The 27686-nt window shown below is 41.7% G+C and overlaps 4 protein-coding genes across 4 annotated transcripts; all 4 read right to left on the reverse strand.

Moving 5' to 3' along the window:
- Nucleotides 1-273: 273 nt before the first annotated feature.
- On the reverse strand, nt 274-7008 carry LOC133123577 (protocadherin beta-16-like). Its single transcript, XM_061234049.1, has 4 exons — nt 4603-7008; nt 1066-1221; nt 829-939; nt 274-366 (listed from the first exon to the last, which is right to left on the reverse strand). The coding sequence occupies exons 1-4, from the start codon at nt 7006-7008 to the stop codon at nt 274-276; spliced, it is 2766 nt and encodes a 921-aa protein (XP_061090033.1).
- Nucleotides 7009-13675: 6667 nt separating this feature from the next.
- On the reverse strand, nt 13676-16093 carry LOC133123578 (protocadherin gamma-A11-like). The gene has a single exon (XM_061234050.1). The coding sequence runs from the start codon at nt 16091-16093 to the stop codon at nt 13676-13678; it is 2418 nt and encodes an 805-aa protein (XP_061090034.1).
- Nucleotides 16094-18407: 2314 nt separating this feature from the next.
- On the reverse strand, nt 18408-21315 carry LOC133123579 (protocadherin gamma-A2-like). The gene is made up of 2 exons (XM_061234051.1): nt 18904-21315; nt 18408-18413 (listed from the first exon to the last, which is right to left on the reverse strand). Exons 1-2 carry the CDS (start codon nt 21313-21315, stop codon nt 18408-18410), a joined length of 2418 nt encoding a protein of 805 aa, XP_061090035.1.
- Nucleotides 21316-21372: 57 nt separating this feature from the next.
- Nucleotides 21373-25322, reverse strand: LOC133123580 (protocadherin gamma-A11-like). The gene is made up of 2 exons (XM_061234052.1): nt 22917-25322; nt 21373-21402 (listed from the first exon to the last, which is right to left on the reverse strand). Exons 1-2 carry the CDS (start codon nt 25320-25322, stop codon nt 21373-21375), a joined length of 2436 nt encoding a protein of 811 aa, XP_061090036.1.
- Nucleotides 25323-27686: the final 2364 nt, after the last annotated feature.

Genomic DNA, 27686 nt, shown 5'->3' on the forward strand with positions numbered 1-27686 from the left:
GTCATAAACTATCACCCACGTCTTCATATAACATGAAGCATTATTCGTAAAAAATAATAATAATAAAAAAATAAAACATTGAAAATATTAGAATCCGGAATCTCCGATTAAAACGTATAACTACTATTTAAACTCACACAAACGAAGCAAAGCCATTTGTCAAAAGCTACTGGCTTAAATCCTACCCAATCATTGAGCAAGTTGAAAGGGGTTAAAGCGGGAGACAGATATTTTAGACAAACTTGAACATTAAAAATTTTCGGATGCCGAGAATTAGAACTGTATTTTTACCAGAGTGGAGAATTTTGATCCATCCTCTGTCGTCTCGCCCAGCTCACTAGTTTCATGGGGGCTCCTCTTCAGCGTCTGATCAGCGGGCAGCGTGCCGTCATTAAACGACCGAACAAACTTGAAGTCGCTTGTGCGTGAACCAGTCGTTAAGTAAGTGTCATAATTGTAAGAACTGCGAAGTGTTCCTGCGCCGTCCACATCCGCGTAGTTTGGAGGGAAATATGCGCCGGGGATGGCTACTGCGCCGTCAAACAAGATTCTGGGCTTCCTTCTACGGCAAAACTTCAAGACCACAATTAGGACAATGAACGTCAAGAAGAAGGTGGAAACGGAGACGAGAGCAATGATCAAATATGAAGTTAATTTGGAGCTGTTCTCCTCATATGACATATCTTTCAGCTCTGGAACTTCTGCTAAATTATCTGAAATCAGTAAATATACTGTGCAGGTTGTCGAGAGGGATGGCTTTCCATTATCTTTCACTGATACAACAACGTTTTGCTTCATAGTATCAGATTCAGCAATGTCCCGCTGCACCCTGATCTCTCCACTGTGGAGACCAATGGTGAAAAGACCCGGATCAGTAGATTTCAGGATCTGATAGGACAACCAGGCGTTCTGTCCAGAGTCTGCATCCACAGCAATCACCTTGGAAACCAGAGAGCCGGCATGAGCAGCTTTGGGGACCATCTCTGTCATCATGGAGTTACCCAGAGGCGCAGGATATAATATATGTGGAGAGTTATCATTCTCATCTGTTATGAACACACTCACTGTCACGTTGCTGCTGAGTGGGGGAGAACCGTTGTCTCTGGCAACGACCTGCACTTTGAAGCTTCTGAACTGCTCATAATCAAACGATCTGACAGCGTGGATCACTCCGGTGTCTCCATTAATGGATACAAACGAGGACACAGGAACACCGCTGACCTCACCGGACAAGAGAGAATAGAAAACAGTCCCGTTCTGCCTCCAGTCCGGGTCTCTCGCCCTCACAGAAATAACAGAGGTTCCGGGTTTGTTATTTTCAGTCACATAGGCGCTATACGACTGCTCATCAAATGCAGGTGGATTGTCATTCACATCCGAGATGGATACATGCAGTGTTTTAAAGGACGACAGGGGCGGGGAGCCCTCGTCTGAAGCAGTCAGTGAAATATTGTATTCTGACTGGAGTTCCCGGTCCAGTACACTCGTAGTTACAATTGAATAAAAGTTTTTGATAGAAGGCAGCAATTTAAAAGGTACTTGTCCTTCAATGGAGCAGCGAACTTGACTATTATCGTCTGAATCAATATCCTGGACATTTATGATACCAACCTCTGTGCCAGGTGGCGCGCTCTCGGGTACGGAGTTAGACAATGACGTCACAAAGATAACCGGTGCATTGTCGTTCACGTCAGTGATATCCACAATTACTTTAGTCTGCGAAGCGAGTCCAGCTCCGTCTTTCCCTTCAATGCGCATTTCATATCTAGACTTTTCTTCGTAATCAATTAGCCCAGTTACTCGAATTTCCCCAGTTTTACGATCAAGACTAAATAAATTATTTGCCTCATCGGAAATGCGACTGAATTCATAAGTCACCTCGCCATTGGCTCCCTCGTCTGCATCACTGGCGCTGACTGTAACCACAACAGCACCTAAAGGAGAATTTTCAGGAAGACTGGCTTTATAAGAGACTTGGTTAAACACAGGTCTGTTATCGTTCGCATCCAAGACAGTGATGTGTATAACTACGGTACCGGATCTCTGTGGAGTCCCTCCGTCAGAAGCAGTAAGTAATAATGTTACCTCCTGCTGTTCTTCGCGATCCAGCTCTTTTTCTAAAACTAACTCAGCGTATTTTCCTCCATCTATATTCGTCTGAACAACCAGAACAAAATGATCATTCCTTTGTAGTGTGTAGCTTTGTACCGCGTTCTGTCCTATATCCGCATCGTGTGCCTCATTCACTGGAAAGCTGGCGCCTTTAACAGCAGATTCTTGAATTTCAAGTCGAATAATATCCTTCGAGAACTGAGGCGAGTTGTCATTTATATCCTGAATCTGCACAACAACACGATGTAAATCCAACGGACTTTCAAGCACCAGCTCGTATTTTAAATTACACAAATCATTTTGGCCGCAAAGCTGTTCTCGATCGATCCTCTCCGCCACAATCAAATCGCCAGAATTCAGATTGATGTCACAATAGCGCTTGCTGCTCCCCTCTGTGTGTAAGCGAGCCTTGCGAATCAACAGACTTTTAAAATCCACCCCGACATCATTTGCAATATTTCCAATGACAGAGCCGCGTTTTAGCTCCTCCGGAACAGAATAGCTCACATCTCCAAACGAAGCTGGCACGGATAAAAGAAAGAGAAGGCAGCAGTAACGCGCTGTGGTAACGGAGAATCCTCTAGCGTCCATGGTAAGGTCGAACCGTGTGAATGTTCCCGTTTGAAGCAATCTCATCAGCTTGCAGAAATATGATTTCGGTTAGACAGCCAAAGCAGTCTGCGTGGCGTGTGAATACAGGCTTGGTGTGGGCGCGGACTGATTGGTTGTGAATAATAAAAATAGGGAGGAGGTGCATCTTTAATTTACCTTGGATGGTGAACAGCGACACCCTGAGTTATTTTAGAAAACTGGCATGTTTAAATAAATGGTTTCTGCGGATAAACCATTTAATGCTGTGTATCTACGTTTAACGGGTATACTTTGTTGCATAGAATGCATTTAAAGACCCAATCATTTTCGATAAACTAGCCATTAAAATGTGTTAGAAGAGAGATCATACGCAATATTTTCATATATTTTCATGAAGACATTGTAATTAGGATAACCCAGTAGCCTGTGTTTACATGATATCATTGTCAAAATTAACTCAATAGTTTCCTGTAAGGTTGTACAACTGTAGCCTACTTGAATGTAAAATCATCTTCAATTTTAATATCATTGAAAGCATGAAAACTCTGGGCAGGTGGAAAGCAAATTAGTAGTGGAGACTGGGGATGGTTACATTGGGAGTCAGTTGTAACGCCATTCATTTGTCAAATCAGAGGCGAGTTGTGGTTAGGTGATCACGATTGTTCAGACCCATATTCCCATTTGAACTTACATGAACAGTTTGATGACTCTGTGTGAAATATTGGGTGTTTTAAGCCAAAAACCGATTCTGAGTAATAATAAGTAATAATTCTAATTTTGTCAATTTTGTTTAGCAGTCCCAATATTGTAGGTACAATGTTTTAACTTTTATATCAGTAATAAGCAGTTTCTCTAGTCAAACGTGAAACAAGTTCTTCTTGGTTACAGTATACTGGATGGGAAAATAGATTTTTAGACATAGAGGTGCTTAAAGTTTAAAGACTAAAAAGTTTAATTGAGTTTAGGCCTTGGAATAAGTCTTTGTACATCATGCCTATTCAGACCGCTTTTGTTAAAGGTATTGTGTAAATTTCATAGTGTGGATCAGATGGAAGCAAATGTTCTGTTCCTGTAACATGCAACCCCAGCTGGAGTGACAGCTACAACAGCAACAAGGAACTCTTTGCATTTGAAATTAACTCACAAATTATGTGATATTGTAGTAGATGTGTGAATGTCCAGTATGTGCAGTGAACAGATCTGGGTAGCTCATATTAAGAATTCAGAGCTCAAGCATACACTCTACTTGAGTTATACATGTTGGAGAAAAACATGTAACAATCGTCCCCGGTCTCCCCCATTTGCGCCACATTTCTCGGAAAACAGCCCTAATAGTCTGCCACACATAAGAAATAACCGGAAGCCGCATCTCGTTTTAATAAACGTTTTGATTAAAGCACTTGCTACGGTCAGCTACGTGGCTCAGAATTTAAAGTGAGGTAACCAACGTCACAACAACACAAATAGTTGATCTGTCTTAACTGGTGACAAATCTCTTCCTTTCACTGGCAGGTACACGAACAGTGATTGACAGGAATCAGACGCCACAATAGGCTCCCTGAGCTATGGGTGCCTGCTACATCCAAACTGCATCCATGATATTTCTCAAACCAACCCCCCCCCCGATTAAATCTATTGACCACTGCCTGCCTATGTTACGTGGCTTCATTTGCTTAAGTTACACAGATGTTAAGCCACAAATGTTCGTAGATACAATTCTGAATACAGTAGGGAGCCTAAAATATAAATTACTACGACTGAAAATATTGCCTACCAAAATCCCTCACATGGCAATTAGCCTACACATCATGTGCTATTTCTATTTCAATTATAATAAATGATGTAAAATACCAGAGAAATGTGAACATAGAAATGACAATACAAAAATGACACCAGTACCTCATTAACCTGTGTCCTGTGGAGGGTTGATTCCCCGTTCACAATTTCATTTTGACATCTCTTGAGAGTAAGATCAGCGGGCATTGTGGCGTCGTTGGACGAGCTCATGAACTTGAAGTCGCTGGTGCGCGAGCCAGCTGTTAAGTAAGTGTCATAATTGTAGGAGCTGCGAAGAGTTCCTGTTGCGTCGACTTCCCCGTAGTTGGGAGGGAAATAAGCGCTGGGAATGGCCACAGCACTGTCGAACAACAGTCTTGGGTTTCTTCTGCGGCAAAACCTCACAGCGATAATAAGAATAATGAACGTCAGGAAGAAGGTGGAAACAGAGACGAGAGCTATGATCAAATATGAAGTTAACTTGGAATTGTTCTCCTCATATGACATATCTTTCAGTTCAGGAACTTCTGCCAAGTTATCTGAAATCAGTAGATACACTGTGCAAGTTGACGAGAGAGAGGGCTGTCCGTTATCTTTCACTGATACAACAATGTTTTGCTTCATTGCATCAGATAGAGAAATGTCTCGCTGTGTCCTAATCTCTCCGCTGTGATGGCCAATGGCAAAAAGTGTAGGATCAGACGATTTGAGGATCTGATAGGATAGCCATGAATTCTGCCCAGAATCTGAATCCACAGCGATCACCTTGGAAACCAGAGAGCCGGCATGAGCAGCTTTGGGGACCATCTCTGTCATCATGGAGTTACCCAGAGGCGCAGGATATAATATCTGTGGAGAGTTATCATTCTCATCTGTTATGAACACACTCACTGTCACGTTGCTGCTGAGTGGAGGAGAGCCGTTGTCTCTGGCAACGACCTGTACTTTGAAGCTTCTGAACTGCTCATAATCAAATGATCTCACTGCATGGATCACTCCAGTGTCTCCATTAATTGATAGAAACGAGGACACAGGAACACCACTGACCTCACTGGACAAGAGAGAATAGAAAACAGTCCCGTTCTGCCTCCAGTCCGGGTCTGTCGCCCTCACAGAAATAACAGAGGTTCCGGGTTTGTTATTTTCAGTCACATAGGCACTGTATGACTGCTCCTCAAACAATGGCGGATTGTCATTCACGTCTGACACAGATAACTGCACAGTTTTTGAAGAGGATAACGGTGGAGAGCCCTCATCTGTAGCTGTAATTGTTATGTTGTAATCAGACACTAGTTCGCGGTCGAGTTCGCTGGTCGTTACCAGTGAGTAATAATTTGTAATGGAGGGGACTAACTTGAAAGGAACATTTTGCTGAATGGAGCAGCGGACTTGTTGATTTGCACCTGAATCTTTATCCTGGACATTAATGATGCCCACCTCTGTGCCAGGTATTGCGCTTTCAGAGATGGGATTCGACAGAGATTTCAAAAATATCTCAGGGGCGTTGTCATTCACATCAGTAATTTCTAGAATGACAGTTGCATACGACGCTAAACCTGCCCCATCTTTTGCTTGGATTCTCATTTTGTAATTTACATTCTCTTCGAAATCGAGATTGCCATTAAGTATAACCTGTCCTGTTTTACGATCCAGGGAAAACATTTTTTCAACTTCATTCGAAATACGGCCAAACTCATAAGTCACATCACCATTAGCTCCCTCGTCTGCATCAGTGGCAATGACTGTTACCACTACAGCGCCTAAAGCAGCATTTTCAGGCAGGCTGACTTTATAAACTGCCTGGCTAAATACAGGTCTGTTATCGTTCGCATCCAGCACAGTGACGTGTACAGCTACAGTACCGGATCTCTGCGGGGTCCCTCCATCAAGCGCAGTAAGTAATAATGTAACCTCGTGCTGTTCTTCGCGGTCCAGCTCTTTTTCTAAAACCAATTCGGCGTATTTCATTCCGTCTGTATTGGTTTGAACGTCCAATATAAAATGATTATTCCTTTGTAGTGTGTAGCTTTGAATCGCGTTCTGTCCTATATCCGCGTCGTGGGCCTCGTCCAAGGGAAAGCGAGCTCCTTTATATGCCGATTCTCTGATTTCCAGCTTTATTAGGTCTTTTGCAAATTGTGGGAGGTTGTCGTTAATATCCTGAATATTAAGTGATATACGGTGTAATTCTAGAGGATTCTCCAATACAAGCTCAAATTTCAGAGCACACGAAACCATCTGGCCACAAAGGGCTTCCCGGTCAATCCTTTCAAACACAATCAAATTGCCAGAATTCAGATCAATGTCGCAGTACCTTCGGCGGCTCCTTTCAGTGTCGATACGAGCCTTTCGGGCAGACAGACTTTTAGCATCCACGCCAATATCCTTCGCTATATTTCCAATAACAGATTCGCGTTTCATCTCCTCCGGAATTGAAAAGCTAATATCTCCGGTCGTTAGCGGTAAGGTAAGCAGGGCGAAAGCACAACAGCATTTAAGCAGGGAACAGATAATAGCTTTCTCTTCCATGTCTCCGCGAAAACGACTGTTTTTCTTCTGTAATCCAATCTTCAATTGAGACAAAATTATATGGTAAGGATCCGAGGGATCTGCCGAACACGACCCAATCGTTATTGTGAAAGAGTGATGTCGCCTGGATTTCTCTCTGTTTGAATACTACATTAGTGGGTGGAGAGGTGCGTCTAAAGCTCTATATAGCTGGTGAATAGCGACGCTCTGAGTTATTTTAAGAAACTACACCATGCAGTAATACAGCATTTAAAATAATGAACATGTTCTTACGACAGAATTCTCATCAACTATGCAACAATCATCTTATTATCCTATATCTTTGTTTGTAAAGTGAATCTTGAAATCTAACGATTAGGCCTACAAAAATATATATTTTACCAAATATATTTTAGAATGCTACTATGCTACTAATATTTTAGACCACAATACGTTTATTTGTCAATCACAGAAGCTGTCAGTGTTAAACTGATTATTCCAGAGTACATTTTATTCACAGATGTTTTTATTCCTATTTTTGACTGGTAAATTTGATAATGTATAAATATATATAGGCAGATAGAAGATTATAAAGCACATAAACTGTTCTCTCTGAATGAACCAGACCAGCAAGACTTTTATAGTGCTGCTTTGTAACACAAGAGAATGGCAGAATCCAAGAAAATATGTTGAGTAAACCTCAACAGTGGTGCAGCATATAATTTAAACAACTCCCAGAGTTATCACTGTTAGTAGAGAGTATGGTTGAATAACAAAGAAAAACTGCCCTTCTGTCTGGTAACATTAATTATGTCCACATGGAGATATCTAAAATCACCCACAGGCATAATATTTCCCAAAATGCATTGCTGTAAACCCCAAAACTGACTGACTAGCTAACTTTACTTTCTTACTTTCAAATGGGGAACAATATGGCATAGTACACAGGGGAAAGCCCAGTCAGGATCCAGCTGTAGCAGCAGTACAATGATCTACTGGTTTCTCCCACAGACTTAGATATTTAACTGCAATGATAACAAGAGATGATGCAGCATCCAGGGAAATCAGCAAACATAAAAATGGGTCGGATCCCCATTTTTGACCTTTGAGTAATAAAAAACCTCATCAGAAAACAGTGCCCTGCCAGTGACTATATTTACTGTAGCAGCGGCTGACTGGACTGTGGTCCGTGACAATAATCACTTAAAGTTTGTTTGGATGGGTGTAGTCTTTGTGTCCATAATGAATGCCAACCACACCCAACCAGGGTGTCTGGCCATTTCAGTCAGAAAAGAAAGTCAGCCATAGAGGCCACAACCTGCGTGACTATTACTAACTATCAAATCAACATTTTTACACATTTTAACTCACTCAAAAGTAAAATAGTTTAGCTCCATTGGCTCTAAGATGGTAAGAGAATTTGAAAGCATTCCTGCATTTCCATGCAAAAACATCTTCCTAACCAAAATATACAACCATGAAGAATTGTCCTGAATACTGGTAATGCAAATGTCAAAAGCTGCAGAAATGTTACTGCTATTCAAGGGTTCAACTGTGCTCAGTGGGGCTGGAGTAAAACACTTCCATCCACAACACGGCCTCAGAAAAAGGAGGTTAAGACACCAAATTGTTTGGCTGCTGTCCACCAGCATGGTGCTGAAATGTAGAGAGAATTCACAAGCAGAGTGGAATATTTATATTTATCAAATGCTCCACACAATACAATACCAAAACCACATTTCGATCTTAGCTCTGAGTTTTTAAATACTCAACAGAAATTATTTTTCCATCTGGTTTAATCACAAAGAAACTGCTCACAAACTCTGAAGTCACGGATCTCATTCATATTATTTTGGGATAAAAAATAATCTAACTTAATAGCATTTATAATCAGAAGACAACATTGTGGCTATTCACTGCCAGCAAGTCTGGGCTGATTAAAACAAAATATAAGAAAGTACAGTGCTGATTGTGTTGTGCTGTCGGCCAAATGATCCAGAATACTGTACATGCCGCAGATCAATAGAGCAATGGCACAGAGCATCTGAAACTACACGCGTTCAACTACATGCACAACTCCTCCAAATGCAGCTCTCCTAGCTATATATGACGGTGTGCTTTTAAATTAGAGAAACAATGATCTTTAGGTTTTAAGCTTGAGGAAATGCAGTCCCCTTTATTGTAAATAAAAGCCATGTGCGCAAACTAACATGCGATATATTACCCATATAAAACGGTTTTCATGAACCGGAATGAAAACCCCGTGCATCCTGGTTTTAATTACAACCATGATAAAAAAAAACAACAACTTCCTTATAAGTCATAAACTATTACCCACGTCTTCATATTACATGAAGCATTATTCGTAAAAAAATTAAATTTAAATTAAAATAAAACATTGGAAATATTAGAATCCGGAATCTCCGATTAAAACGTATAACTACTATTTAAACTCACACAAACGAAGCAAAGCCATTTGTCAAAAGCTACTGGCTTAAATCCTACACAATCATTGAAGAAGTTGAAAGTGGTTAAAGCGGGAGACAGATATTTTAGACAAACTTGAACATTAAAAATTTTCGGATGACTGTATTTTTACCAGAGTGGAGAATTTTGATCCATCCTCGGTTGTTTCGCCCAGCTCACTAGTTTCATGGGGGCTCCTCTTCAGCGTCTGATCAGCGGGCAGCGTGCCGTCATTAAACGACCGAACAAACTTGAAGTCGCTTGTGCGTGAACCCGTCGTTAAGTAAGTGTCATAATTGTAAGAACTGCGAAGTGTTCCTGCTCCGTCCACATCCGCGTAGTTGGGAGGGAAATATGCGCCGGGGATGGCCACTGCGCCGTCAAACAACATTCTGGGCTTCCTTCTACGGCAAAACTTCAAGACCACAATTAGGACAATAAAAGTCAAGAAGAAGGTGGAAACGGAGACGAGAGCTACGATCAAATATGAAGTTAATTTGGAGCTGTTCTCCTCATATGACATATCTTTCAGCTCTGGAACTTCTGCTAAATTATCTGAAATCAGTAAATATACTGCACAGGTTGTCGAGAGGGATGGCTGTCCATTATCTTTCACTGATACAACAAGGTTTTGCTTCATAGTATCAGATTCAGCAATGTCCCGCTGCGCCCTGATCTCTCCACTGTGGAGACCAATGGTGAAAAGTCCCGGATCAGTAGATTTCAGGATCTGATAGGACAGCCAGGCATTCTGTCCAGAGTCTGCATCCACAGCAATCACCTTAGAAACTAGTGATCCTGCATGAGCAGCTTTGGGGACCATCTCAGTCATTATAGAATTCCTGAGAGGCGCAGGATATAGTATCTGTGGAGAGTTATCATTCTCATCTGTTATGAACACACTCACTGTCACGTTGCTGCTGAGTGGAGGAGAGCCGTTGTCTCTGGCAATGACCTGCACTTTGAAGCTTCTGAACTGCTCATAATCAAATGATCTGACAGCATGGATCACCCCGGTGTCTCCATTAATGGAAAGAAACGAAGATACAGGGACTCCACTGACCTCACTGGACAAGAGAGAATAGAAAACAGTCCCGTTCTGTCTCCAGTCCGGGTCTCTTGCTCTTAGAGAAATAACAGAGGTGCCCGGTTTGTTATTTTCAGTCACATAGGCACTGTACGACTGCTCATCAAATGCAGGCGGGTTGTCATTCACATCTGAGATGGATACATGCAGTGTTTTAAAGGACGACAGGGGTGGGGAGCCTTCGTCTGAAGTAGTCAGTGAAATATTGTATTCTGATTCAAGTTCTCGGTCCAGTGTACTCGTAGTTACAATTGAATAAAAGTTTTTGATTGAAGGCAGCAATTTAAAAGGTACGTGTCCTTCAATGGAGCAGCGAACTTTACTATTATCGTCTGAATCAATGTCCTGAACATTTATGATACCAACCTCTGTGCCAGGTGGCGCGCTCTCGGGTACGGAGTTAGACAATGACGTCACAAAGATAACCGGTGCATTGTCATTCACGTCAGTGATATCCACAATTACTTTAGTCTGCGAAGCGAGTCCAGCTCCGTCTTTCCCTTCAATTCGCATTTCATAACTGGACTCTTCTTCGAAATCAATTGGCCCAGTTACTCGAATTTCCCCAGTTTTACGATCAAGACTAAATAGATCCTTAGCCTCATCGGAAATGCGACTGAATTCATAAGTCACCTCGCCATTCGCTCCCTCGTCTGCATCACTGGCGCTGACTGTAACCACAACAGCACCTAAAGGAGAATTTTCAGGAAGACTGACTTCATAAAAGGCTTGGTTAAACACGGGGATGTTATCGTTCGCATCCAGCACGGAGATATTGATAACAACAGTACCGGATCTCTGTGGAGTCCCTCCGTCAGAAGCTGTAAGTAATAATGTTACCTCCCGCTGTTCCTCACGATCCAGCTCTTTTTCTAAAACTAACTCAGCGTATTTTCCACCATCGATATTCGTATGAACGGCCACAACAAAATGATCATTCCTTTGTAGTGTGTAGCTTTGTACCGCGTTCTGTCCTATATCCGCATCGTGTGCCTCATTCACGGGAAAGCGGGCGCCTTTATCGGCAGACTCCTGGATTTCCAGTCGGATAATATCCTTAGAGAACTGAGGCGAGTTGTCATTTATATCCTGAATCTGCACAACAATACGGTGTAAATCCAACGGACTTTCAAGCACCAGCTCGTATTTTAAATTACACACAGCTTTTTGGCCGCAAAGCTGTTCTCGGTCGATCCTCTCCGCCACAATCAAATCGCCAGAATTCAGATTTATGTCACAATAGCGCTTGCTGCTTCCCTCTGTGTGTAAGCGAGCCTTGCGAACCAACAGACTTTTAAAATCCACCCCGACATCGTTTGCAATATTTCCGTTTTAGCTCCTCCGGAACAGAATAGCTCACATCACCAATCGAAGCTGGCACGGATAAAAGAAAGAGAAGGCAGCAGTAACGCGCTCTGGTAACGGAGAATCCTCTACCGTCCATGGTAAGGTCCAATTGTGTGAATGTTACCGTTTGAAGCAATCTCATCAGCTTGCAGAAATATGATTTCGGTTAGACAGCCAAAGCAGTCTGCGTGGCGTGTGAATACAGACTTGGTGTGGGCGCGGACTGATTGGTTGTGAATAATAAAAATAGGGAGGAGGTGCATCTTAAATTTCCCTTGGATGGTGAACAGCGACACCCTGAGTTATTTTAGAAAACTGGCGTGTTTAAATGAATGGTTTCTGCGGGTAAAACATTTCCTGCTGCGTATCTATGTTTAACTGGTATTATGGATAAATTAGCCATTAAAATGTGTTAGAAGAGAGATCATACGTAATATTCTCATATAGACATTGTAATTAGGACAATTCAATAGCCTGCCCAATCAATGTTATAAAATCATATTCAATTATAAATTAATTTCTAATAAAGCTTGAAAGCTCTGGGCAGGTGGAAAGCAAATTGGTAGTGGATACTAGGGATGGTTGTTACATTGGGAGTTAGTTGTAACTCCATAAATCTTTCCAATCAGGTACGAGTTGTGGTTAGGTGATCACGATTGTTCAGACCCATAATCCCATTTGAGTTTACATGGGAAGTTTGACGAGTCTATGTGAAATATTGGGTGTTTTAAGCCAAAAACGGATTTTGAGGCATAAAAGTTATAATTCTAATCTTGTCTATTTTCTTTTGCAGCTACAATATTGTATGTACAATAGTTTAACTTCTATATACGTAATAAGCAGTTGCAGTTGTCACATGTGATGCAAGTTCTTACTGGTTACAGTATATTGGATTGGAAAGAGATTTTTACACATTTTATTTAATTTATTTTTAGTTTCGGCCTGAGAATAAGTTTTTGTACATTATGTCTATTCAGACCGTTTTTGTTAAAGGTATTGTGTAAATTGAATTGTGTGGATCAGATTGAAGCAAATGTTCTGTCCCTGTAACATCCACCCCCAGCTAGAGTTACAGCTACAACAGGAGCAAGGAACTCTTTGCATTTGAAATTAACTCACACATTCTGTGATATTGTAGTAATGTGTAAATGTCCAGTATGTGTTGTAAACAGTTCTGGGTACCTCATATTAAGAATTCAGAGCTCTAGCATACACTCTCGTTGAGTTATACATGTACCTGCAACAATCATCCCCGGCCCATTTGCGCCACATTTCTCGGAAAACAGCCCTTATAGTCAGCCACATGAGAAAAAACCTGAAGCCGCATCTCGTTTTAATAAATGTTTTGATGAAAGCACTTGCCAAGATCAGCTACATTGCTCAGAATTTAAAGTGAGGTAACCAACGTCACAACAACACAACTAGTTGACCTGTCTTAACTGGTGACAAATATCTTCCTCTCACTGGCAGGTAAACAAACCGCGATTGACGTGAATCAGACGCCAAAATAGGCTCCCTCAGCTACAGCTGCCTGCTACATCCAAACTGCATCCATAATATTTCACCACAGCCCACGATTAAATCCGTGGACCACTGCCTGCCTATGATACGTGGCTTCTTTTGCTTAAGTTAGGCAGATGTGAAGCCACAAGATAAAATTCTGAAAACAGTAGGGAGCCTAAAATATGGATTTGTCTACTGAAATGGCAATTAACCTACACATCATGTGCTATTTCTATTTCAATTAAATTAAATGTCAAATACCAGAAAAATGTAAACATAGAAATATTACACCGGTACCTCATTAACCTGTGTCCTGTGGAGGGTTGATTCCCCGTTCAGAATTTCATTTTGACTTCTCTTGAGAGTAAGATCAGTGGGCATTGTGGCGTCGTTGGACAAGCTCATGAACTTGAAGTCGCTGGTGCGCGAGCCAGCTGTTAAGTAAGTGTCATAATTGTAGGAGCTGCGAAGAGTTCCTGTTGCGTCGACTTCCCCGTAGTTGGGAGGGAAATAAGCGCTGGGAATGGCCACAGCACTGTCGAACAACAGTCTTGGGTTTCTTCTGCGGCAAAATCTCACAGCGATAATAAGAATAATGAACGTCAGGAAGAAGGTGGAAACAGAGACGAGTGCTATGATTAAATATGAAGTTAATCTGGAATTGTTCTCCTCATATGACATATCTTTCAGTTCTGGAACTTCTGCCAAGTTATCCGAAATCAGTAGATACACTGTGCAAGTTGAGGAGAGAGAGGGCTGTCCGTTATCTTTCACTGATACAACAATGTTTTGCTTCATGGCATCAGATAGAGAAATGTCTCGCTGTGTCCTAATCTCTCCGCTGTGATGGCCAATGGTGAAAAGTGTAGGATCAGACGATTTGAGGATCTGATAGGATAGCCATGAATTCTGCCCAGAATCAGAATCCACAGCGATCACCTTGGAAACCAGAGAGCCCCCATGAGCAGATTTGGGGACCATCTCGGTCATGAAGGTGTTCCCTGTAGGCGCAGGGTATAATATCTGTGGAGAGTTATCATTCTCATCTGTTATGAACACACTCATTGTCACGTTGCTGCTGAGTGGAGGGGAACCGTTGTCTCTGGCAACGACCTGCACTTTGAAGCTTCTGAACTGCTCATAATCAAATGATCTCACAGCGTGGATCACTCCGGTGTCTCCATTAATGGATACAAACGAGGACACAGGAACACCACTGACCTCACTGGACAAGAGGGAATAGAAAACTGTACCGTTCTGTCTCCAGTCCGGGTCTGTCGCCCTCACAGAAATGACAGAGGTGCCCGGTTTGTTATTTTCAGTTACATAGGCGGTGTATGACTGCTCATCAAATGCAGGAGGATTGTCATTCACATCTGACACAGATAACTGCACAGTTTTTGAAGAGGATAACGGTGGAGAGCCCTGATCTGTAGCTGTAATTGTGATGTTGTAATCAGACACCAGTTCGCGGTCGAGTTCACTTGTCGTTACCAGTGAGTAATAATTTTTGATAGAGGGGACTAACTTGAAAGGAACATTTTGCTGAATAGAGCAGCGAACCTGTCGATTTTCCCCTGAATCTTTATCCTGGACATTAATGATGCCCACCTCTGTGCCAGGTATTGCGCTTTCAGAGATGGGATTCTTCAGAGATTTCAAGGATATCTCAGGGGCGTTGTCATTCACATCAGTGATTTCTAAAATGACAGTTGCATACGACGCTAAACCTGCCCCATCTTTTGCTTGAATTCTCATTTCGTAATTTACATTATCTTCGAAATCGAGATTACCATTGAGTCTAATCTGTCCTGTTTTTCGATCCAGGGAAAACAAAATTTTCACTTCACTCGGAACACGGCCAAATTCATAAGTCACATCACCATTAGCTCCCTCGTCTGCGTCAGTTGCGCTCACTGTTGCCACTACAGCGCCTAAAGCAGCATTTTCAGGCAGACTCACTTTATAAACCGCCTGGCTAAACACGGGCCTGTTATCGTTCGCATCCAGCACAGTGACGTGTACAGCTACTGTACCAGATCTCTGCGGGGTCCCTCCATCAAGCGCAGTAAGTAATAATGTAACCTCTTGTTGTTCTTCGCGGTCCAGCTCTTTTTCTAACACCAATTCGCCGTATTTCCTTCCATCTGTGCTGGTTTGAACGTCCAAAACAAAATGATCATTCCTTTGTAACGTGTAGCTTTGAATCGCGTTCGGTCCTATATCCGCGTCGTGGGCCTCGTCCAAGGGAAAGCGAGCTCCTTTATCTGCCGATTCTCTGATTTCTAATTTTATTAGGTCATTTGCAAATTGTGGCAGATTGTCATTAATGTCTTGAATATTAAGCGATATACCGTGTGATTCTAGAGGATTCTCCAATACAAGCACAAATTTCAGAACACATGAAACCTTCCGGCCACAAAGGGCTTCTCGGTCAATCCTTTCGAACACAATCAAATTTCCAGAATTCAGATCAATGTCGCAATACCGTCGGCGGCTCCTTTCGGTATCTATACGAGCTTCTCTGGCAGACAGACTTTTAACATCCACCCCGATATCCTTCGCTATATTTCCAATAACAGATCCGCGTTTCATCTCCTCAGGAATAGAAAAGCTAATATCTCCGGTCGTTAGCGGCAAGGTAAGCAGGGCGAAAGCACAGCAGCATTTAAGCAGGGAGCAGAGAAGAGCTTTGTATTCCATGTTTCCGCGAAAACGACTGTTTTTCTTCTGTAATCCAGTCTTCAATTTAGATTAAAAAATGTATATGCTAAGGATCCGAGGGATCTGCCGAACACGACCCAATCGTTATTGTGAAAGAGTCGCCTGGATTTCTCTCTGTTTGAATACTAGATTAGTGGGTGGAGAGGTGAGTCTAAAGCCCTTTATAGCTGGTGAATAGCGACGCTCTGAGTTATTTAAAGAAACTACACCATGAAACAATAGAGCATTTAAAAGAATAAACATGTTCTTTCAATAGAATTCTCAGAAGCTAAGCAGCTATCATCTTCTTCTGTTATGTTTTTGTTTGTAAAGTAAATCTTGAAATCTAATGATTAGGCCTTCAATTAATTTTTTTCCACCAAAGATGTTTTTAAAATGCTACCATGCTACGAATATTTTAGTCCACAATCCGTCAGACTGCCCGAGTTATCACTGTTAAAAGAGAGTAAAGTTGAAGAACAAAGAAAAACTGCTCTTCAGTCTGGTAACATTAATTTTGCTCACCTGCAGATATCTAAAATCACCCACAGACATGTTATTTCCCAAAATGCATTGCTGTAAACCCAAAAGCTGACTGACTGACTAACTTACTTTACTTTCTTACTTTCAAATGGGGAAACATTTGGCATCGTACATAATGGAAAGCCCGGTCAGGGTCCAGCTGTAGCAGCAGTAGAAGGATCTCCTGGTTTCTCCCACAGACTTAGATATATAACTACAATAATAACAAGAGATGATGCAGACACAGCAAACACAAAAATCTGCCCCCCATTTTGGACCTTTGAGTAATTAACAACCTCTTCAAAGGACCGTACACTACCAGTGACTGTATTTACTGTAGCAGCGGCAAACTGGACTGTGGTCCATGACAATAATCACTAAACGTTTGTTTGGATGGGTGCAGTCTTAGTGTCCATAATGAATGCCATCCACACCCACCCAGGCTGTCTGGCCATTTTAGTCAGAAAATAAAGCCAGCCATTCATCCCAGAACCTGTGTCACTAGCAATAACCATTAGTTACATCAGAGAATAAATATTTGCATGTCATGATCACCATAACCCATATCCAGTCAAGGGTCAAATACAAATTATATGAACTTTTGCTAATTTGGCTCTAAAATGGCAATACCATTTTAATCATTCATGAATACCACAGACATTGTTTATCAAAACTTGCTAACCTAAATATACAATCATATGAAATCAGTTTGTCATCAGTCTATCTTCTCAACCTCCAAACAAAGCCAGTCTCTCATTGTAGGTCCAATCGAATGCTCATATACAGTATCTAGATGTATGTGAAGTGCTATATGAAGTGGAATTTATTTACAGGCACACACAAGCACCTTAAATGAAGGGAAGTTGAAGGCAAACTTGTCTTTCACGTTTCTACAGTTAAAAGTATTATCTCCCAGTAAACCAACTGAGCACATTGGAAAACATGTTGCATGAATTCAAATAAATGTAATGATCAACCATTAAGTATTCTGAAATAGAGTAGTAAGTACAGTTGAAATTGTACTTCCCTCTAGGGTCTTTCAGCGAACTTATCCCTGGTTATAGGTATGCACTTTGTTGTACGTTGCTCTGGATAAGAGCGTCTGCCAAATGCCAATAATGTAATGTAATGTAATGAGTAGCACAGATTCAGCATTTTATTTTTGAAATGCATTAGCTCACCCTACAGCAATGTAAATCGTCACAGCTGCAACATGTGCACACCTCTTCAGCAAAAAAAGTCATAAAAGTCAACAAAGGTAGTTTCAGCAAAACTAAAATCTGGCTTGTTAATATTCAAACTGGTCAGCATGTTTAAGGGACAAATAATCGCGTGGAAGGTGCAACAACACAAGTGAATCAAATAAAACTGAAAATGGATGGCCAAACTATACTCACTTGCCTAAGTGAGAGAGTAAATGGCCTGAAGTAAGAAACTAAAGTCCACAACTGAGAAGAAGAAAGATTTGGGTGACAAATTGAGTATCGCTGCTGTCCACCAGCATGGTGCTGAAATGTAAGACAGAAGTCACCAGTGGAGGACAGTCAGAGATAAACATTCATCAAGTACTCAGTGATAATTTAAAAGAAACACAACATTTATATTTCACATCTGATTCAGATTCAGAGTTCACAGAGTTCTCGCGAACAAAATCTCGTCAGAATGAGTAGCACTAACCATCAAGACACATCAGGGTCTCCAGGTCAGGCAAAGAAAAATAACTGTCCAGATAGGATAACTCTCATGCTCAAACTATGTACTCCATGAATGATAAAACATTACAGTTCATGCCTCACATCTTTAGAGCAAAGACACACACCATTGTAAACCTCAGGAGGTACATGCAGAAACCTTTCCTGTAAGTCACAGTTCATCAGTGAGTTTTCATTTTATTTAAAATATTTAATATTTAAAACAATTGAACGTTGCTTTGAAATTTAATATACCTTTACTATGCCACCCACCCCTGTCGCCTCAGCTCTTTGGTCACTGTACAAGATCTCATTCCCATACAATACCCACCCATGTGCCCCATGTATCCTGGTTTTCGTTCCAAGCATAGATACAATTACTTCTGCATAGCAAGTTAAGACACAGTTTAAATGTAAATGAACATAAGCAGGGAAAGGGGCAGGACATCACCGTAATGAACTGACCCTGTACCTGTACTATAACTACTAACTAAACAAGAACAGCAAACGAATACAAACTCTAGTTAAACGTGGTTATACCTGTGAAATACGTTTTAAACACATTCGGAAATGTAAAACAAAGCTCTTTTTTTTTACCAGAGTAGAGAATTGTGATCCACCATCGGTTGTTTCGCCCAGCTCACTAGTTTCATTGGGGCTCCTCTTCAGCGTCTGATCAGCGGGCAGCGTGCCGTCATTAAACGACCGAACAAACTTGAAGTCGCTTGTGCGTGAACCCGTCGTTAAGTAAGTGTCATAATTGTAAGAACTGCGAAGTGTTCCTACTCCGTCCACATCCGCGTAGTTTGGAGGGAAATATGCGCCGGGGATGGCCACTGCGCCGTCAAACAACATTCTGGGCTTCCTTCTACGGCAAAACTTCACGACCACAATTAGGACAATGAACGTCAAGAAGAAGGTGGAAACAGAGACTAGCGCGATTATCAAATATGAAGTTAATTTGGAACTGTTCTCCTCATATGACATATCTTTCAGCTCTGGAACTTCTGCTAAATTATCTGAAATCAGTAAATATACTGCACAGGTTGTCGAGAGAGATGGTTGTCCATTATCTTTCACTGATACAACAAGGTTTTGCTTCATAGTATCAGATTCAGAAATGTCCCGCTGCGCCCTGATCTCTCCACTGTGGAGGCCAATGGTGAAAAGTCCCGGATCAGTAGATTTCAGGATCTGATAGGACAGCCAGGCATTCTGTCCAGAGTCTGCATCCACAGCAATCACCTTGGAAACCAGAGAGCCGGCATGAGCAGCTTTGGGGACCATCTCTGTCATCATGGAGTTACCCAGAGGTGCAGGATATAATATCTGCGGAGAGTTATCATTCTCATCTGTTATGAACACACTCACTGTCACGTTGCTGCTAAGTGGAGGGGAACCATTGTCTCTGGCAACGACCTGCACTTTGAAGCTTCTGAACTGCTCATAATCAAATGATCTGACTGCATGGATCACTCCGGTGTCTCCATTAATGGATAGAAACAAGGACACAGGAACACCACTGACCTCACTGGACAAGATAGAATAGAAAACTGTCCCGTTCTGCCTCCAGTCCGGGTCACTCGCCCTTAAAGAAATAACAGAGGTGCCCGGTTTGTTATTTTCAGTCACATAGGCACTGTACGACTGCTCATCAAATGCAGGAGGATTGTCATTCACATCCGAGATGGATACATGCAGTGTTTTAAAGGACGACAGGGGTGGGGAGCCCTCGTCTGAAGCAGTCAGTGAAATATTGTATTCTGACTGGAGTTCCCGGTCCAATGCACTCGTAGTTACAATTGAATAAAAGTTTTTGATAGAAGGCATCAATTTAAAAGGTACTTGTCCTTGAATGGAGCACCGAACTTTACTATTATCGTCTGAATCAATGTCCTGAACATTTATGATACCAACCTCTGTGCCAGGTGGCGCGCTCTCGGGTACGGAGTTAGACAATGACGTCACAAAGATAAACGGTGCATTGTCATTCACGTCAGTGATATCCACAATTACTTTAGTCTGCGAAGCGAGTCCAGCTCCGTCTTTCCCTTCAATGCGCATTTCATATCTCGACTTTTCTTCGTAATCAATTGGCCCAGTTACTCGAATTTCCCCAGTTTTACGATCAAGACTAAATAGATCCTTCGCCTCATCGGAAATGCGACTGAATTCATAAGTCACCTCGCCATTCGCTCCCTCGTCTGCATCACTGGCGCTGACTGTAACCACAACAGCACCTAAAGGAGAATTCTCAGGAAGACTGGCTTTATAAAAGGCTTGGTTAAACACGGGGATATTATCGTTTGCATCCAGCACGGAGATATTGATAACAACAGTACCGGATCTCTGTGGAGTCCCTCCGTCAGAAGCTGTAAGTAATAATGTAACCTCCGGCTGTTCTTCGCGATCCAGCTCTTTTTCTAAAACTAACTCAGCGTATTTTCCACCATCGATATTCGTATGAACAGCCACAACAAAATGATCGTTCCTTTGTAGTGTGTAGCTTTGTACCGCGTTCTGTCCAATATCCGCATCGTGTGCCTCATTCACAGGAAAGCGGGCGCCTTTACCAACAGACTCCTGGATTTCCAGTCGGATAATATCCTTCGAGAACTGAGGCGAGTTGTCATTTATATCCTGAATTTGCACAACAACACGATGTAAATCCAACGGACCTTCAAGCACCAGCTCGTATTTTAAATTACACAAAGCATTTTGGCTGCAAAGCTGTTCTCGGTCGATCCTCTCCGCCACAATCAAATCTCCAGAATTCAAATTGATGTCACAATAGCGCTTGCTGCTTCCGTCTGTGTGTAAGCGAGCCTTGCGAACTAACAGACTTTTAAAATCCACCCCGACATCGTTTGCAATATTTCCAATGACAGAGCCGCGTTTTAGCTCCTCCCGAACAGAATAGCTCACATCTCCAAACGAAGCTGGGACGGATAAAAGAACGAGAAGGCAGCAGTAACGCGCTCTGGTAACGGAGAATCCTCTACCGTCCATGGTAAGGTCGAATCGCGTGAATGTTACCGTTTGAAGCAATCTCATCAGCTTGCAGAATTAGTATTTCGGTTGCACAGTCAAAGAAGTCTGCGTGGCGTGTGAACACAGGCTTGGTGTGGGCGCGGACTGATTGGTTGTGAATAATAAAAAATAGGGAGGAGGTGCATCTTTAATTTCCCTTGGATGGTGAACAGCGACACCCTGAGTTATTTTCGAAAACTGACGTGTTTAAATGAATGGTTTCTGCTGCTAAAGCATTTCCTGCTGCGTATCTATGTTTAATTTGTATACTTTGTCGCATAGAATGCAATTAAAGACCCAATCATTTTCGATAAACTAGCCATTAAAATGTGTTAGAAGAGAGATTATACGCAATATTTGCAAATAGACATTGTAATTAGGATAACTCAGTAGCCTGTGTTTACATGATAACATTTTCTAAAGGTATTCAATAGTTTCCTGTAAGGCCGCAGAACTGTAGCCTACTTTAACCAATCAATGTTATAAAATCATTGTCTAATGAAGCATGAAAGCTCTGGGCAGGTGGAAAGCAAAGTGGTAGTGGAGACTGGGGAAGGTTGTTACATTTGGTGTTAGTTGTAACACCATTAATTTGTCCAATCAGGGACAAGTTGTGGTTAGGTGATCACGATTGTACAGACCCATATTCCCATTTGACCCTACATAGAAGGTTTGACCACTATGTGTGAAATATTGGGTGTTTTAAGCCAAAAACTGATTTTGAGGTACAAAAGTAATAATTCTAATCTTGTCTATTTTCTTTAGCAGCCACAATATTGTAGGTACAATGGTTTAACTTCCATATCAGTAATAAGCAGTTTCTCTAGTCAAACGTGATGCAAGTTCTTCTTGTTTACGGCATATTGGATTGGAAAGAGATTTTTAGACATAGAGCTGCTTAACGTTTAAAGACTAAAAAGTTTAAATAACTCTTTAGTTTAGGCATTAGAACGAGTATTTGTACATCACGCCTATTCAGGCCATTTTTGTTGATGGTATCCCTGTTCTCCTCCATTTGCACCACATTTCTCGGAAAACAGCCCTTATAGTCTGCCACATGAGGAAAAAAAACGGAAGCCGCATCTCGTTTTAATAAACGTTTTGATTAAAGCACTTGCTACGGTCAGCTCCGTGGCTCAGAATTTAAAGTGAGGTAACCAACATCACAACAACACAAATAGTTGATCTGTCTTAACTGGTGACAAATCTCTTCCTTTCACTGACAGGTAAACAAACAGCGATTGACGTGAATCAGACGCCACAATAGGCTCCCTGAGCTATGGGGGCCTGCTACATCCAAACTGCATCCATAATATTTCTCAAACCCCCCCCCCCCCCCCCGATTAAATCCATTGACCACTGCCTGCCTATGATACGTGGCTTCATTTGCTTAAGTTAGACAGATGTGGAGCCACAAATGATCGTAGACAAAACTGTGAATACAGTAGGGAGCCTAAAATATGAAAACTGAAAACATTGCCTACCGAAACCACTCGCATGGCAATTCGCAATTATTTCAATTAAATTAAATGATGTAAAATAAAATGAAAAATGTAAAGATAGAAATTGTACACCGGTACCTCATTAACCTGTGTCCTGTGGAGGGTTGATTCCCCGTTCAGAATTTCATTTTGACTTCTCTTGAGAGTAAGATCAGCGGGCATTGTGGCATCGTTGGACGAGCTCATGAACTTGAAGTCGCTGGTGCGCGAGCCAGCTGTTAAGTAAGTGTCATAATTGTAGGAGCTGCGAAGAGTTCCTGTTGCGTCGACTTCCCCGTAGTTGGGAGGGAAATATGCGCTGGGAATGGCCACAGCACTGTCGAACAACAGTCTTGGGTTTCTTCTGCGGCAAAACCTCACAGCGATAATAAGAATAATGAACGTCAGGAAGAAGGTGGAAACAGAGACGAGAGCTATGATTAAATATGAAGTTAATCTGGAATTGTTCTCCTCATATGACATATCTTTCAGCTCTGGAACTTCTGCCAAGTTATCCGAAATCAATAGATACACTGTGCAAGTTGACGAGAGAGAGGGCTGTCCATTATCTTTCACTGATACAACAATGTTTTGCTTCATGGCATCAGATAGAGAAATGTCTCGCTGTGTCCTAATCTCTCCGCTGTGATGGCCAATGGTGAAAAGTGTAGGATCAGACGATTTGAGGATCTGATAGGAAAGCCATGAATTCTGCCCAGAATCAGAATCCACAGCGATCACCTTGGAAACCAGAGAGCCCCCATGAGCAGATTTGGGGACCATCTCGGTCATGAAGGTGTTCCCTGTAGGCGCAGGGTATAATATCTGTGGAGAGTTATCATTCTGATCTGTGATGAACACACTCACTGTCACGTTGCTGCTGAGTGGAGGGGAACCGTTGTCTCTGGCAACGACCTGCACTTTAAAATTTCTGAACTGCTCATAATCAAATGATCTCACAGCGTGGATCACTCCGGTGTCTCCATCAATGGATAGAAACGAGGACACAGGAACACCGCTGACCTCACTGGACAAAAGAGAATAGAAAACTGTACCGTTCTGTCTCCAGTCCGGGTCTGTCGCCCTCACAGAAATAACAGAGGTTCCTGGCTTGTTATTTTCAGTCACATAGGCGCTGTACGACTGCTCATCAAACGATGGCGGGTTGTCATTCACATCTGACACAGATAACTGCACAGTTTTTGAAGAGGATAGTGGTGGAGAGCCCTGATCTGTAGCTGTAATTATGATGTTGTAATCAGACACCAGCTCGCGGTCGAGTTCGCTGGTCGTTACCAGTGAGTAATAATTTTTAATGGAGGGGACTAACTTGAAAGGAACATTGTGCTGAATCGAACAGTGGACTTGTTGATTTGCACCTGAATCTTTATCCTGGACATTAATGATGCCCACCTCTGTGCCAGCTATTGCGCTTTCAGAGATGGGATTCTTCAGAGATTTCAAGGATATCTCAGGGGCGTTGTCATTCACATCAGTGATTTCTAAAATGACAGTTGCATATGACACTAAACCTGCCCCATCTTTTGCTTGAATTCTCATTTCGTAATTTACATTATCTTCGAAATCGAGATTACCATTGAGTCTAATCTGTCCTGTTTTTCGATCCAGGGAAAACAAAATTTTCACTTCACTCGGAACACGGCCAAATTCATAAGTCACATCACCATTAGCTCCCTCGTCTGCGTCAGTTGCGCTTACTGTTACCACTACAGCGCCTAAAGCAGCATTTTCAGGCAGACTCACTTTATAAACCGCCTGGCTAAACACGGGCCTGTTATCGTTCGCATCCAGCACAGTGACGTGTACAGCTACAGTACCAGATCTCTGCGGGGTCCCTCCATCAAGCGCAGTAAGTAATAATGTAACCTCTTGTTGTTCTTCGCGGTCTAGCTCTTTTTCTAACACTAATTCGCCGTATTTCCTTCCATCTGTGCTGGTTTGAACGTCCAAAACGAAATGATCATTCCTTTGTAACGTGTAGCTTTGAATCGCGTTCTGTCCAATATCCGCATCATGGGCCTCTTCTAAAAGAAAGCGAGCTCCCTTATCTGCCGATTCTGTGATTTCCAGTTTTATTAGGTCATTTGCAAATTGTGGCAGATTGTCATTAATGTCTTGAATATTAAGCGATATACCGTGTGATTCTAGCGGATTCTCCAATACAAGCACAAATTTCAGAACACATGAAACCTTCCGGCCACAAAGGGCTTCTCGGTCAATTCTTTCAAACACAATCAAATTTCCAGAATTCAGATCAATGTCGCAGTACCGTCGGCGGCTCCTTTCAGTGTCTATACGAGCTTCTCTGGCAGACAGACTTTTAACATCCACGCCAATATCCTTCGCTAGATTCCCAATAACAGATCCGCGTTGCATCTCCTCCGGAATAGAAAAGCTAATATCTCCGGTCGTTAGCGGTAAGGCAAGCAGGGCGAAAGCACAACAGCATTTAAGCAGGGAGCAGAGAAGAGCTTTGTATTCCATGTTTACGCCAAAACGACCGTTTTTTTGTTCTGTAATCCAGTCGTCTATTTAGAAAAAGAAAACCGAAGGATCTGCCGCACAAAACCCAATCGTAATTGTGAAAGAGTGATGTCGCCTGGATTTCTCTCTGTTTGAATACTACATTAGTGGGTGGAGAGGTGCGTCTAAAGCTCTATATAGCTGGTGAATAGCGACGCTCTGAGTTATTTTAAGAAACTACACCATGCAACAATACCGCCCTTTGGAATAGTAAAACATGTTCGAACAATATAATTCTCAGAAACTAAACAGTTATCATCTTCTTCTCTTTTATATTTTTGTTTGTAAACTAAATCTTGAAGTCTAATGATTAGGCATAGAAAAAAAATTACAACATTTTTCTTTTAAATGCTACACGTACCAACCAACCCACAATTCTTTTCTCTGTCCATCACAGAACCTGTCACTGTTAAACTGACTATTACAGAGTACATTGTACTCAGAGATGTGTTTTTTTCTTCCAATTTTTGACTGGTATGAATAGATAATGCATAAATATACACTCAACGAGCACTTTATTACTTTATCACACCTACTTATTCATGCAATTATCTAATCAGCCAATTGTGTGGCAGCAGTGCAATGCAAACAATCATGTAGATACGGGGCAGGAGCTTCAAGTAATGTTCACATCAACCATCAGAATGGGGAAAAAATGTGATCTAAGTGACTTTGACTGTGGAATGATTGTTGGCGGCAGACAGGGTGGTTTGTGTATCTCAGAAACTGCTGATCTACTGGGATTGTCATGCACACTAGTCTCTACAGTTTGCAAAGAATGATGCAAAAACCTAAATAAAATCCAGTGAGCAGCAGTTCAGACAGAAACATCTTGTTAATGTGAGATGTCAGAGGAGAATGGCCAGACTGGTCAAAGCTGACAGGAAGGTGACAGCAGCACAAATAACCACACAGTGCAACAGTGGTATGTGTCTCTGAACACACAACACATAATAACTCTTTGTGGATAGGCTACAGCAGTAGAAGTCTAAAAAAATAGTATAAAAGTCGAATAAATATCTAATAAAGTGCTCGGTGAGTGTATATAGGCATAAAGAAGAATATAAAGCAAATGTACTGTTCTAACTAAATTCACCAGACCAACAAGACTCTTATTGTGCTGCTTTATAACACAAGAACATGTCAGAATCCAAGAAAATTTGTTGAGTAAACCAAATTAATTATATTGACAGTCTTTCAAACTCATAATTTGCCTGACGTATCACTGTTAGCAGAGACTACAGTCGAATAACAAATTAAAAAAACGCTTCTGTCTCATAACATTATGTTTACATGCACATACTTGCACATGTTGCTTTTACACTTTTTTTCCTGTACAAATAAATAGAATGAAATTTTATTAAATTAAATTGTTTGTCAAGACATGTTCTGAACCAAAATACACAATCATATGAAATAATGTTGTCTTAAATATTTACTTGGGAATATCTTTTATGTCAACCCTCAATTTTATTTTTAAATGCATTAGCTCACCCTACAGAAATGCAAATCTTCACAGTTGCAACATTTTCACACCCCCTCAGCAAAGGAAGGTGTAATAACACAAGTGCACCAAATAAAACTTACAATGGTGAATCAAACCTTACTCGCATGCCTAAGCGAGAGATTAAATGGCCTAAAGTAAGAGACTAAAAAATTCACAACTGACAATTTGAGTGTTGCCGCTGTCCACCAGCATGGTGCTGAAATTTAAGACAGAGGCCACCAGTGGAGGACAATCAGAGATAAACATTCATCAAGTACTCAGTGATATAAAATCAACACAACATTTCTATTTTGGTAAATCGACTGCATTTATATAGCACTTTTCAATGAATGCCTCTCATTCACACACTCTCTCACACAACAACAGCAATAGGCTGCCATGCAAGGCAGGAGCTATTGGGGGTTAGGTGTCTTGCTCATGGGTAGTTCAACACTCCCAGGGTAGGAATCAAACCTGCAACCTTCCGACTGCCAGACGACCGTTCTCTCCCCCCCCCCCCCCCCCCCCCCTGTCAGCTAATGTGCCCTGATTTGAAATTTTGCATTTGATTTAAAAAAATGAACCGAAATAATGTATCCATCCGGTAAACTCACAGAATGATTACAAACAAACTATGAAGGTAATCTCACTCAGATTATCATTGGTGGGTGGGGATGGGAGAGAGGGGGGAATAGCCAAAATATATTATGATGGGGTTAGTGCTATTAATTCTGATGAGTTCCCCCCAACTCAGCAGAATTAATAGCACGAACCCTATCAAAAAATATATTTTGGCTATTCCCCCAGTGTTTACAGGTTGGGAAAATAAAATAATTATG

The sequence above is a fragment of the Conger conger genome, chromosome 3, assembly GCF_963514075.1.
Source record: "Conger conger chromosome 3, fConCon1.1, whole genome shotgun sequence".
Classification (NCBI taxonomy): domain Eukaryota; kingdom Metazoa; phylum Chordata; class Actinopteri; order Anguilliformes; family Congridae; genus Conger; species Conger conger.